Source organism: Anolis sagrei, chromosome 1 (assembly GCF_037176765.1).
Source record: "Anolis sagrei isolate rAnoSag1 chromosome 1, rAnoSag1.mat, whole genome shotgun sequence".
Classification (NCBI taxonomy): domain Eukaryota; kingdom Metazoa; phylum Chordata; class Lepidosauria; order Squamata; family Dactyloidae; genus Anolis; species Anolis sagrei.
This window is the reverse complement of record NC_090021.1, coordinates 333677088-333691107: the sequence shown is the minus strand read 5'-3', so window position 1 is coordinate 333691107 and position 14020 is coordinate 333677088. Positions and strand designations below refer to the sequence as shown.

At 42.3% G+C, this 14020-nt stretch overlaps 1 protein-coding gene across 2 annotated transcripts in view; it reads left to right on the top strand.

Annotated features, from left to right (window-relative positions):
• DAAM1 (dishevelled associated activator of morphogenesis 1) overlaps positions 1–14020 on the top strand; it is a 287972-nt gene that overhangs the window by 266419 nt on the left and 7533 nt on the right. For both annotated transcript variants that reach the window (XM_067463067.1, XM_067463068.1), the window contains 7 exons: positions 565–649; positions 2751–2857; positions 4565–4653; positions 5848–6016; positions 7201–7308; positions 9966–10026; positions 11161–11292. In XM_067463067.1, the coding sequence (XP_067319168.1) occupies positions 565–649; positions 2751–2857; positions 4565–4653; positions 5848–6016; positions 7201–7308; positions 9966–10026; positions 11161–11292 (751 nt within the window). The remainder of the gene's footprint in view (positions 1–564; positions 650–2750; positions 2858–4564; positions 4654–5847; positions 6017–7200; positions 7309–9965; positions 10027–11160; positions 11293–14020) is intronic.

Sequence of the window (14020 nt, the reverse complement as noted above, 5' to 3'; positions counted from 1 at the left end):
TAGGGAGGGAGTTCCACAGCCGAGGGGCCACCACGGAGAAGGCCCTGCCTCTCGTCCTCACCAAACACGACTGCAATGCGTAGGAACCGAGAGCAGGGCTTCTCCGGATGATCTTAAGGTTCTAGGTGGTTCTTTCCTTCCTTTTCAAGCTGCATTTGAACAAAGAGTTCAAATGAACCTCATAAACTCTCATAATTTGCTTATATAATGCCACAACCCCGCTTTGTATGGGAACTGACTGCATATTTCAATGGGAAGTGTGGGCCTGCTTTGGGCTGATGAGAGAGTCAAATTAATTAGGATTGTTGTTATGTGCCTTCAAGTCGTTTCAGAATTAAGACGACTCTAAGTCTAAAGTTTAGGGTGGGAGCTGTGTAAATGACCTTGGGGAATTGTATCCAGTTCAGAGGCCTTAGTTTGGGGACCCCTTGCATAAGAAATACTGGTTGGGAACATTCCTCTGGCATTGCCTGGATCAAAAGCTGGAACTGGACTCTAGGAAACTGGTTTTCTCCCTCATTGTGAAAGTTCAGTTGAACATCCTCTGCTGTTCTTTTTTTGCAGGCTGAAATTATCAAACGACGAAATCAAACGTGCAATTTTGACAATGGATGAGCAAGAGGACCTGCCGAAGGACATGCTTGAACAGGTGAGTCAATATATTATATTATTACCACAGCACAATATTAATATTATATATTTCTATATATTTTTATATTGTAGTATACTACTATGTTGTTGTAGTTCATTCATTCAGATATTTCCAACTCATGGACCAGCCCACACCAAAGTTCCCTTTCGGCGGCCATCACCATCCCCATCTCCTTCAAGGTCAATCCAGTCACTTCAAAGATACCATCCATCCATCTTGCCCTTTGTTGGCCCCTCTTCCTTTTTCCTTCCATTTTACCCCAGCATCATTCTCTTCTACAAGCTTTCCTGCCTTCTCATGATGTGTCCAAAGTACTTCAGCTTTGTCTCTAGTATCCTTCCCTCCAGTGAGCAGTTAGACTTTATTTCCTGAAGTATGGACTGGTTGGATCTTCTCGCAGTCCAAGGCACTCTCAGAACTTTCCTCAACACCACAGTTCAAAATCATCTCTCTTCCTTTGCTCAGCCTTCCCTAAGGTCCAGCTCTCACATCCGTAGGTGACTATGGGGAATACCATTGCTTTAACTATGTGGATCTTGGTTGCCAGTGTGATGTCTCTACTCTTCATTATTTGATCGAGATTGGTCATTGCTCTCTTCCCAAGAAGTAAGCGTCTCCTGATTTCCTGGCTGCAGTGGGCATCTGCAGTAATCTTTGCACCTAGAATACAAAGTCTATCACAGCCTCCAAGTTTTCTCCCTCTATTTCCCAGTTGTCAATCATTCTTTGTTGCCATAATCTTGTTTTTTTTAATGTTTAGCTGCAACCCAGCTTTTGCACATTTTTTGCACTTTTTGCAACACTATACTGTAATATTATTAGTAATATTACATGTAATATAAAATATATAATTATTAGAATTGTATTACATTATAATATTATCAATATTATATATGTATACAATATATTATAATATTAGCACAGCACAATATTAGTATTATATATTACTATATTATTGCTGGGGAGAGGGGCTCCCAACAGATGACCCAGTAGACATGGTGGAACTCTGTCTTCCTGGCTCCCCTGCTTCACTCTGCTCTCATAATGATTGTAATGTTTTATATTCTTTTAATGTGCATATAATTTAAAAATTTTCACTTGATGTATTTTAACTGTTTCTTGATCAAAGTGCTGGTTTTAGCCTATAAAGCCCTAAACGGTTTCAGTCCAAGTTACCTATCCGAACGCATCTCTCCTTATGAACCATCTAGGAAGTTAAGATCTTCTGGGGAGGCCCTGCTCTTGGTCCCGCCTTCCTCGCAGATGTGTCTGGCGGGGACAAGAGACAGGGCCTTCTCAGCGGTGGCCCCTCGACTGTGGAATGCCCTGCCTAGAGATATAAGATTGGCTCCCTCCCTCCTGACTTTTCGAAAAAAGGTGAAAACATGGCTTTTTGAGCAGGCCTTCCCAAATCTGACATAGCTATACGGAATCGTGGAACTACTTGATAACGCAATGGAATAATGCCGTGATGTGGAGATACTCACAATAATGTTTTAAGGCTTTGTACTGTTTTTATACTCTTGTATCAGTCGCCTCTGAGCTGAGAGGGACGGTATATAAATATGACAAATAAATAAATAAATAAATAGGATAGTTGGGTTGTTGTAGTTTTTTCGGGCTATATTGTTGAGGCTCAGCGTCCTGGCACCGTATCTACTACTGGTTGCAGGAGAAGGAGGAGTGATTGCTGTGTAAGACAATCTCTGTTATCTGAGTCACAACATATATGGCCATGGTCTAGAGGCATTCTCTCCTGACGTTTTGCCTGCATCTATGGCGAGCATCCTCGGACGTTTCGCCTGCATCTATGGCAAGCATCCTACCTCTGAGGATGCTTGCCATAGATGCAGGTAAAACGTCAGGAGAGAATGCCTCTAGACCATGGCCATATAGCCCGAAAAAACTACAACAACCCAGTGATTCCAGCCATGAAAGCCTTCGACAATAAATTGAATAGTTGCCATATGTAAAGCCGCCTTGTGTCCCCTTTGGGGTAGAGAACGGCGGGATACAAATAGAGTAAATAAATAAACTAATAGACTTACGTGGACGGTCAACATGTGTTTAAAAGTGTATCTTATGTTTTCCTTTTTAGCTTTTGAAATTCGTTCCTGAAAAGGCGGACATTGACCTCCTGGAGGAGCACAAGCATGAACTGGACCGGATGGCGAAGGCTGACAGGTTCCTCTTCGAAATGAGCAGGTGATTGGAGCAGCACTTCTATCTTGGCACTCTTCATCTGTGCTGCAAACAATGCCAAATGATGCTTTAGAGCTCCCACAATTCCTAACAAATTGTAGGGTGTTAGGAATTGTGGGAGTTGAAGTCCAAAACACCTGGAGGGCCAAAGTTTAGGGTGACTCTATGGCAGGTGTCTGGGGTGACTCTATGGCAAGCTGGGAAAACTTTGGCCCTTCAGGTGTTTTGGATTTCAACTCCCACAATTCCTAACGGCTATTAGGAATTGTGGGAGTTGAAGTCCAATACACCTGGAGGGCCCAGGTTTGCCCATACATGATATAAAGTGATCTTTTACTTGATCTGAAACAGTAAGGACTACAACGTAGAAGTTTGGGGATGGAGAAAATTGTTGCTGTAGCTGAGAGCAGGTAAGCTGAGAACACAATGACCAGTCTGTTGGAAACTAGCAGGAACATCTCAAGACACGTCCTGATATCTGAGAAGCTGGATAGTTGGTAAAGATCTCCGAAACTGCTGAATATGCTGACCGAAAGGTTGGTGAGGTTGCAACCCAGATCAGGAAACAAGACCATAAGATATTAATCCACCACACTTGACTGTAGGAAAAAACAATCCTTTTTTATTGATGAAAACTGGTTACAAAATAGAGGAAAATACAAAGTCCAAGACGCCACAGTATAATTCAGCAGTCAGGAATATCTATGAACTAGATCAAAATTCCAAAAGCAACACTATAAAAACTTGGAACCTGTTAGCTTTTCACTAACCGTACTTGGAAACTAGAAGCCTCTGGGAATGCAGGCCATGGGAACTGGGAAATCTGCCAAGGTAATGCCTCAGTCTAAACGATGCTTGATCTAACGAGACAGCCCGGGGAGAGACACTTAAAACTAAAGAAGCTGTTTCGAGACACGCCTCCAGGCTTTGAAGCCTGTGCCTCCCTTTCCTTTAATCTGCTTGACCTTCGCAGACTCTGTGATTCACTCCTGTTTTTCCAAATCTGTCCTTTTCTATCCTCATTAAAAAAGGCAGGTGCTAGCTCCTCTGGAGAGCTTTCATCGCTTGATTCAGAAACATTCCCATCAGGATGCGTAGTTTCACTTTCCAAGCCACTGACCTCAGAATCAACAGTTTCCAAACCATCAGGGACAAATTCATGTTCAGTAGCCTGTTCAGTTGCATCAGGAAATACAATCAGAGAATCAGGTTCAGGTTCACGCGCAGGCTGAACCCCAACAGGTGATTGGTATCCAGGGAGTGGGGTGAGCTCCCGTTATTAGCCTCAGCTTCTACCAACCTAGTCGTTTGAAAACATGCAATAGGTACCATTCTGGTGAAAAGGTAATGGTGCTCCATACAGTCATGCTGGCCACATAACCTTGGAGGTGTCTACGGACAACACCAGCTCTTTGGCTTAGAAATGGAAATGAGCAACAACCCCCAGAGTCAGGTATGACTGGAGTTAAGTTCAGATGAGAGGCTCGAGCTGTCTCAGGAAGATTCACAAGGTCACATTCCTGAGAGAGGCTTTTCACGGTCTTTCCCAGAGGAACTGTCTGAGTATGATTTGTCAGGTGCAGAAGTTAATGAGAGTTTAGATAGAAAGCAAGTCTTCTGTAAACAGTGACAGGGTGCTCAAGCACAAAGAAGATCGGTTTGTTTATGAGACACCCCTCCTAATAGACGTTTTTCTCTGCTCTCCTGCAGGATAAACCATTACCAGCAGAGACTGCAGTCTTTGTATTTCAAGAAGAAGTTTGCTGAGAGAGTTGCTGAAGTTAAACCTAAAGTGGAAGGTAGGTTCGTCGTGAGGGTCTCTGTGTGTTCTGGAACAGCTGTTCCAGGAGCTCCAATTTTGTGCTTTGCACTGAGCGTTGGTTTATAGTTCTAAGTTTGCAGAGACTCTGCAGATAGGTGGCTTCTTTTGGCTGCATTCATAGGGCAAGCCACCTGTCAATTATCATTGGGTTCCCTGGTTCCGCCCCCTTTCTAGGCTTTGGAGGGAAGGGAGCCTTTTCCAGTCAGTCACAGCAAGGTTAGCCAATATATAGGATGTGTTTACTTCCCCTGTACAAAGGCTTCAACCTTTAAGAGCTCCAGGGAAAGAACGCCAGGGAGCTTTAAGAGTCTCCTAAGAACTCCAGGGATTCCTTCCTACAGCCTTGGGAGTTTCCAGGAAGACAGCCTTAAACTCTAAAGAACATCCATTGCCTGTCTAGTAGGTCCTCTCAGTGTTTCGAGAAGCAGTTCAGCCTGGCAGAGGATCCCACACCAGTGAGGGTTGGATTTTAGTCAGCCTTGGGAGAAGTTAAAAAGGGGAATTTTCCTTTGAAGAAAGTTATTGAAGATAGTGCCTGTTCCCTGTGGACAAGTTTGAGAGAACTGATACTTTGCCAAGAAAGCTTTACATTTCCTGTTGGATTCATTAATAAAAGACTTTGTTGTACCTTTTAAGCCATCTGAAGAGTCCTTTTGTAAAGGAAGCCTCTGAGAACTTTTCCTAGGGCCCCTGGCTTCCCGCTGGGTAAAGGTTACACATCCTATATCTAAAGTCAACTAGCTATAGGCCCAGCGGCGACAGAACACTGTGACTTACAAGCAAGAGTTTGGTCAGTTCTAAAACTGGAGATGGTCTTTTTGGACAGGTGCCCCCTCCTCCAAATCTCTCAGTTCTCTTTTGCCTGTCACAGGTGCAGCATCATTTTGGAAAGCACTAATAGTGTACAGATTGAGTGTTTCCTATTTGAAAGTCCAAAATGCAAAACACTCCAAAATTGTCCACATGAAGGACTGAGATGGTGGCATCTTTGTTTTCTGACTGTTCAATGCATACACCAACTTTGTTTCAGGCACAACATAATTTAAAAAATACTGTGTGACATTTCCTTCATTCTATGTGCATGTGGTATATATGAAACACCAATAAACGTTGTGTTCCATATCAAATTATTGCAATATCTGAAAAACATCTTTCTTCTTGCCCTCCATAGCAATCCGCACTGCTTCCACAGAAGTGTTCCAGAGCAAGAGCCTGAAGCAACTGCTGGAAGTGGTCTTGGCCTTTGGAAACTACATGAACAAGGGCCAGCGCGGCAACGCCTATGGGTTCAAAATCTCTAGTCTGAACAAGATTGCAGACACCAAATCCAGCATCGACAAGTGAGTGCTTTCCGCATGAAGATGGGAGTTTGGGCTGGATCCATTTTCCACTTTGAGAAGAACCTGGGATTTTTCAGTAGATAATTACAAACAGACTTCAGGTTACAAATATCTGACTCATAGTTCAGAATGGCGGTGAGACAACAGAAAACAAGAGAAATGTCCCTCTGGGAAGGGAAATTCACTCCTGAAAGTGTAATTATAATGGGGAAAAGGGGTCTCCACTGAAGCTTTCTCACCAATCCTTGTTTCCACAACAAGCCAATTTTTTCAAAATGCAATGATCACAGGGACAGAAAGTGAGAGGAAATCTTCTGAACAGGGGCACAGACAGCAAAACAAACACCACAAGGTGTTACCCCTTCCCTGTGCTATCCAAAGTTTTCTTCCTCTATATATGTATGTATGTGTATATGAGAGGAGCCTCTGGTGGTGCAGTGGGTTAAACTGCTGAGCTGCTGAACTTGCTGATTGAAAGGTTGGTGGTTCAAATCTGGGGAGCAGGGTGAGCTCCTGCTTTTAGCCCCAGCTTCTGCCAACCTAGCAGTTCAAAAACATGCAAATGTGAGTAGATCAATAGGTACTTCTCTGGCGGGAAGGTAATGGCACTCCATGCAGTCTTGCCAGCCACATGACCTTGGAGGTGTCTACGGACAATGCAGGCTCTTTGGCTTAGAAATGGAGATGAGCAACAACCCCCAGAGTCAGACACGACTAGACTTGATGTCAGAGGAATACCTTTACCTTTACCTATATGTATAATAAGTTGGAACAGGTACAATTTTAAGTGTAACTTCAGCCACCATTTTTCAATTCTGCTTCTTGTAGAACCCTAAAGTTCTGATGGATAAATATCTTTCTAAGGGGCTAAATCTTTCAGGTGTCGCTTTGGGCTGGCTTACCTTTTGGCTAGTAGCAAGAGCTGTTGAATAGTGGAATATGTTGCCTTGGAGTCCAATGGAATCTCCTTCCCTGGAGTTTTTTAAACAGCCTGGACGGCCATCTGTCTCTTCCAACTCTTTGGTTCTATGTTTCTAAATTGATTTTTAGGTCTTCTGGCCTGTTCAGAGGCCTGTTGCTGCATTTAGGACCCTATGCTTTTGCCTCTGAATTGGAAAAATCACTGAAGGGTTTATGACACCCGTACTTAACTTGCTTTCTCCTGCTATTCTTTTTTCCCAAAGGAACATTACCTTGTTGCACTATCTCATCACCATCGTGGAAAAGAAATACCCCAACGTTCTCAACCTGCATGAAGAGCTGAAGGATGTCCCTGGGGCTGCCAAAGTAAAGTAAGTGCCAGACTAGCATCCATTCATTCATTTCCTAATTTAGTTATATTTGTGAATTGCTATATAACAGGAAGTCTTCTCAGAGTAAAGAACAGAGTGGTATGGCAATGGAGCCAATTGCCTAGAGAGGTCTTTGATAGAATTATTATTATTATTATTATTATTATTATTATTATTATTATTATTTATTCTTAGACCACCCTATCTCCCCTGGGAGACTCAGGGCAGTTTGCACATACAAAGGCAAATATTAAGTGCCTGGCATATACCTGTTGCAACTCAGAGAAAGCTTCACATTGCTTCCAAACACCGCCACACAAGAGCTGTAGTTTTATAGTTTATTGAGGGAAAAAATCCAAGTCAAAATACAGAATAAGCATCGCAAAGTTCCAAAGATTCAGGTAAAATGCAGAACACAGTTCCAAAGATCTTCAGATAAAAAAAAAAGGCACAATCCTATAGGCAAAGTTCAAAACAGAGACCAAGGTACAAGCAAAGACAATTGCTCCAAGAATCACAATGCAAGAAGTCCCAAGCGTGCTGCTTTCCAGCTAAGGTAAATCCATGAAGCTTACAGGCTAATCAGCTACATTGAACTGACGCTTTCCCTTAGTTTGCAAGAAACCTAAATACCTTTCTAACATGAAAACATTATATTCTCACCAACATGAAAGCATTGCATTGACCTTGGCCTGAGCTGGTTTCTCATCTGCCGGCCAGGCAAGAACGCCGCCTGACCCGCAAATCAAGACGAGCCTGCCGAGTCAAGGCTTTCTGCACTTTCAGTATCAGCGTGGGAAGGAGGCAACAGCCTCCCCACCTGTTCGCTATCTCCTTCATTAAAATTCTTTTCTTCTGAGAACCGATGTGTTGTTGACTCTCCACTGTCTGTGGGAGCCTCAGAAAAAGACCTAGAAGTAGGCCCAGGGATCTGAGGCACAGAAAAAGAGCCAGGAATCTGAATCCCATCATCCTCATCATCAGGGAACATCTCAGCCACAACAATACCAAAACATTACATCAATAAACGTAATACAGAATAATAACAGCATTGTACTAATCGAATGAAATTAAATATCAAAATAAAAACATAGAACAACTAATCACTAAACCAGTACATTTAAAAGCATGATCAATAATAAAACATCAAATATAGGTACAGTGGGGGGAAAGGATTTCGTTAGTTACATTTAAATAACGTACCTATTCCAACACACACAGTTTAAGAACAAACCTACAAAACCTATGTTCATATATTGGGGACTGCCTGTATTATATAATCCAGTGACCTCCTATACTCTTTCTAGTAAAATCAACTGGAGTACAAGCACCAATCCAATCAACTCTTTGATTCTGAACTGTTAGAAGTTCAGAATCAACATCCATAAGCCAAGACTCAATCCACGCAATGAGGTTGTGGGTGGGATTCTGGGGAGGATGGTGAGTTTTAAATGGAATTTTGTATTGTCGAAGGCTTTCATGGCCGGAATCACTGGGTTGTTGTAGATTGTATGGCCATGGTCTAGAGGCATTCTCTCCTGACGTTTCACCTGCTTCTATGGCAAGCATCCTCAGAGGTAGTGAGGTCTGTTGGAACTAGGAAAAAGGGTTTATATATCTGTGGAATGACCAGGGTGAGACAAAGGACTCTTTTCTGCTGGAGCTAGGTGTGAATGTTTCAACTGATCACCTTGATTAGCATATAATAGCCTGACAGTGCCTAGAGCAGACTTTTGTTGAGAGGCAATTAGATGTCCAACAAATGCTACGTTCAACAAAGGACAAGAGGGATCCTCTCACTTCTGCAGGAGTCTACCGTGTACCATGCAGCTGTCTACATAGGGACCACCAAACGCAGCAGCATTGCCCAAACACGAATAAAGGAACATGAAAGGCACTGCAGACTAATTCAACCAGAGAAGTCAGCCATAGCAGAGCACCTGATGAACCAACCTGGACACAGAATATTATTTGAGAACACGGAAATGATGGACCACTCTCACAACCACCATGTCAGACTACACAGAGAAGCCATTGAAATCCACAAGCATGTGGACAATTTCAACAGAAAGGAGGAAACCATGAAAATGAACAAAATCTGGCTACCAGTATTAAAAAAACTCTAAAATTACAACAGCACAACAACAGAGAGGACACAAACAAGGACATCTAATTACCTCTCAACAAAAGTTTGCTCCAGGCACTGCCAGGCCATTATATGCTAATCAAGGTGATCAGTTGAAACATTCACACCTAGCTCCAGCAGACAAGAGTCCTTTGTCTCACCCTGGTCATTCCACAGATATATGAACCCTTTTTCCTACTTCCAACAGACCTCACTACCTCTGAGGATGCTTGCCATAGATGCAGGCGAAACGTCAGGAGAGAATGCCTCTAGACCATGGCCATATAGCCTGAAAAAACCTACAACAACCCAAATGGAATTTTAATTGTATTTTAACTTTATATCCATACACTCATATTTAATTGTGGTTTGTTTAAAGTGTTGTACACCAATTGTAGTGGGCTTCATGGCCATATACACGGCGTTAATCGGAAAGCGTTTGGCAGTAAGTGGAGCCCAAGAGGGCTTTAGAGCCTGGCTGGGAGCTGCTTGGCAAATTAACATGCTTCCATTTCCCTTTTCCCCCTGGCAGCATGACGGAGCTGGAAAAAGAAATTGGCACTTTGCGGAGCGGCCTGAGGGCTGTGGAGACGGTAAGTAAGCATTGTTTACCCGCTTAATGGTCCCCTGCTGCGACTTCAAGGAGCGTTCCTTTAGCATCAGTCCTCAGAGAGGAAAAGAAGGGAAACGATGGCGGAAGGCCCTTTTATCTCTCTTCCTAGAGGCCAGCTTCTTTCCTTTTGTTGTTTTCCTTCCTGACCTGTATCTCATTATGACTTACGACAGTTTTAATGACCCACGGGTCTTTGATCATGTGCACTTAAATAAGGAAAGGTTTGCTTGGAATATATGGATGGAGTGGATGCAGATGTAATATTTACACTTTTGGAAGTTCAAGGGACATTGATCTCTGTGAACTGAGATTGGGGAAAAGGTCATTTTTTTGCACTACAACCTCCAGAGTTCTCAGCCAGTAGAAACAATAATAATAATAATAATAATAATAATAATAATAATATAGAATTATTATTATTATAGGTAAAGGTAGTCCCCTGACATTAAGTGCAGTCATGTCTGACTCTGGGGTGTGGTGCTCATCTCCATTTCTAAGCTGAAGAGCCAGCGTTGTGCGTAGACACCTCCAAGGTCATGTGGCCGGCATGACTGCATGGAGCGCCGTTATTATTATTATAGTTATTATTATCTATAGAAATCCAGCATATAGATCTCATTTGCTGTGACATACTGTGTTTTTGTGTCAGTAGAATAATTTATTATTATTATTATTACTATTATTATAATTATTATAATAAAATAAAATGATCAAGGGTCTGGAGAACAAGCCCTATGAGGAGCGGCTTAAGGAGCTGGGCATGTTTAGCCTGAAGAAGAGAAGGCTGAGAGGAGATATGATAGCCAGGTATAGATATGTGAGAGGAAGCCACAGGGAGGAGGGAGCAAGCTTGTTTTCTGCTTCCTTGGAGACTAGGACGCGGAACAATGGCTTCAAACTACAAGAGAGGAGATTCTAACTGAACATGAGGAAGAACTTCCTGACTGTGAGAGCCGTTCAGCAGTGGAACTCTCTGCCCCGGAGTGTGGTGGAGGCTCCTTTTTTGAAAGCTTTTAAACATCTGTCAGGGGTGATTTGAATGCAATATTCCTGCTTCTTGGCAGGGGGTTGGACTGGATGGCCCATGACTGTGATCAAATCCTTTCCTCCACAGGAACTGGAATATCAGAAAACCCAGCCTTCCCACCCAGGAGACAAGTTTGTGTCTGTGGTCAGCCAGTTCATCACAGTGGCCAGCTTCAGCTTCTCAGACGTGGAGGATCTTTTGTCTGAAGCCAAAGAACTGGTAAGAAAGAAGACTCGTTGTTTATTATTTGTTTATTTACAATATTTATATTGTGCCCTTCTCACCCCGCAGGGAACTCAGGGCAGATTACAATGTACATATACATGGCAAACATTCATTGTCATAGAGACACAACATATATAGAGGCTATTTAACTTTCCAGCTTTCATGAGAGTATTCTGGCCACCAGGGGAGCTGTCGCTTCACCGTCCATTTGAGATACTAAGGGAGTACTTCCTCATTCTTTGCTTGCTTGCTGGAAATTTTACGGCATTGTAAATTAGTTAAATTAGCCTCCCCGCATAAGCAGTACCTAAATTTCCTACCTGACAGATGCTGCAAAGGTCAGAACCTCACTCCAACCCAGGCTGGCTTCGAACTCATGACCTTTTGGTCAGTAGTGATCTTAATGCAGCTGACTCCCATCCAGCTGCTTCACAGTCATTGGATCCCTCTGTGGCTCCGGATCTTTCCACTTTCTTGTTCTAATTGCCAGTTTGGGTACAACAGAATTGATTGTTAATTCACAACTTTTTAGCTGAAGCCAAGAAAACGAGGGTTGCCCTGTTTGGTGTGTTAGAGATCTATTGTCCTCTGTTAAGTTCTTAGACAGCCTTTTCAAAGTCATTGTGATAATCCCACTGTGGTGATCACACCTCAACATTTCCACTGATAGCATTTCCACTTAACATTTCCACTTAAACACAGTCAGTACTGACAAGATTACCATCTGCCAGCTGCAAAAGGCCACCTTACTGGGATCTGCACACATTATTCACCAATACATCACACAGTCCTAGACTCTTGGGAAGTGTCCAACGTGTGATCCAATACAACAGCCAGCAGAGTGATCTTGTCTCCTTTAGACTCATCTTGTTGTGTTTCAAATAATAATAATAATAATAAATAGTAGTAGTAGTAGTAGTAGTAGTAATAGGATTGCTGTGAGTTTTCCAAGCTGTATGGCCATGTTCCAGAAGCATTCTCTCCTGGCAGTTTGCCCACATCTATGAGAGGCATCCTCAGAGGTTGAAGGGTCTGTTGGAAATTTAGTAAGAGGCTGGGGGGTCTGTTAGAAACTAAGTAAGTGACTAAGTAAGTCACTTACTTAGTTTCCAACAGACCCCTCAACCTTGAGGATGCCTGCCATAGATGTGGGTGAAACATCAGGAGAGAATGCTTCTGGAACATGGCCATACAGCTCGGAAAACTCACAGCAACTCAGTGATTCTGGCCACAAAAGCCTTCAACAACACAGTAGTACTATTATTTATTACCTGCCTCTCATTACAGATTGAAGCAGAGTACAGTATAGTTAAAAAAAATCATCATCCTAAAATACATTCCCTAAAAACACATATTAAAACATATAAAAATCATGGTACAACGATTAAAACACAATAGACATTGGATGTGAATGTGAGAGTCAGATGTGCATGTAATTAAGAAAATCAGAAATACGAATACTTTTCTTCCCTGCTGTCCTGAATGTAATAAAACACTGATTGTAGGTTTCAGTCTCCCTCTTTGTGTTGTCACTAAGCACATACCCATATCAGTTAAATAGATTGAGACAGAGTTAGGAGCAAGCATGGATGTAAATTCCTGCTGAGCAAGTGGAAATCCACTCCTTTTGTGTGTGACTTAGACATTGATTTTTCTGCTTCGTTTTTCAATAAATGCTATCCAAGCTAGTTGTCATAAAAAGCTACCAAAAGTGAGACAACACCCCAAAGTCAACCTTGAAGGATCATGTATCCCTGTGTTGGCTGGCTTGTTGGTTTGCTTCTCATGGCCATGACAGGACTATACACGCATCATTCACTTGTTTCATCTTTGACTTTTACAAAAAGATCAAATAAACTTTATATGGGCATCAAGGTGGTTTTCAAAAACTTCCTGCTTGGACGGATGTCGTTCCCTTCAAAAAGGACACAGATTGGGGGGGGGGGGGGGGGGGTGGCAGAATCCTTTTTCCTAAAGCTTCACTTGCACATTTGGTTCTAATATGTAAACATATGGCAACGATAAATAACATACAAGAGCAAACCTTCAAAGAGAAGTTGAAAGTGCAAGTTTCCCCTCTCCCGTGTCATGCGTTTGAGTTTTATATCTTCTGCTCAGCAATAGCAAGCTCTGTTTGGCTTTATTGCTCCTGAGTTAATAAGAAAGAAAGAAAGAAAGAAAGAAAGAAAGAAAGAAAGAAAGAAGAGCTAGATAATCAAAGGCATAACAAGTAAACACAGAAATGTGACTGACTTGCTCCACTGTTTCAAAATGAAAATTGGAGTTCATGAGAAGGAGTCATGGCAGTTTTGCAGAAGAGATGGGTTTGTGGGGAAAGAGAAGGGTCTCATCGGTGATGGCACCGAAGTTTGGAACAAAGTGAGAAGAAGGCCAACAACAAGGGTTTCTATATTTTAGCCTGCAGATCTGTTATCTACCCATCTTTCTCTTTATTCTCATTTTCCAGTCTTCATTTTTCTCTTAATCCAAATTCTATCTACAGTTTTTTATAATCTAAAACAGTCGTTCTCAACCTTCCTAATGCGTTGACCCCTTAATACAGTTCCTCATGTTGTGATGACCCCCAACCATAACATTATTTTCGTTGCTACTTCATAACTGTAATTTGCTTCTGTTATGAATCGTAATGTAAATAACTGATATGCTGGATGTATTTCCATTCACTGGACCACATTTGGCACAAATGAATTGACCATTATCT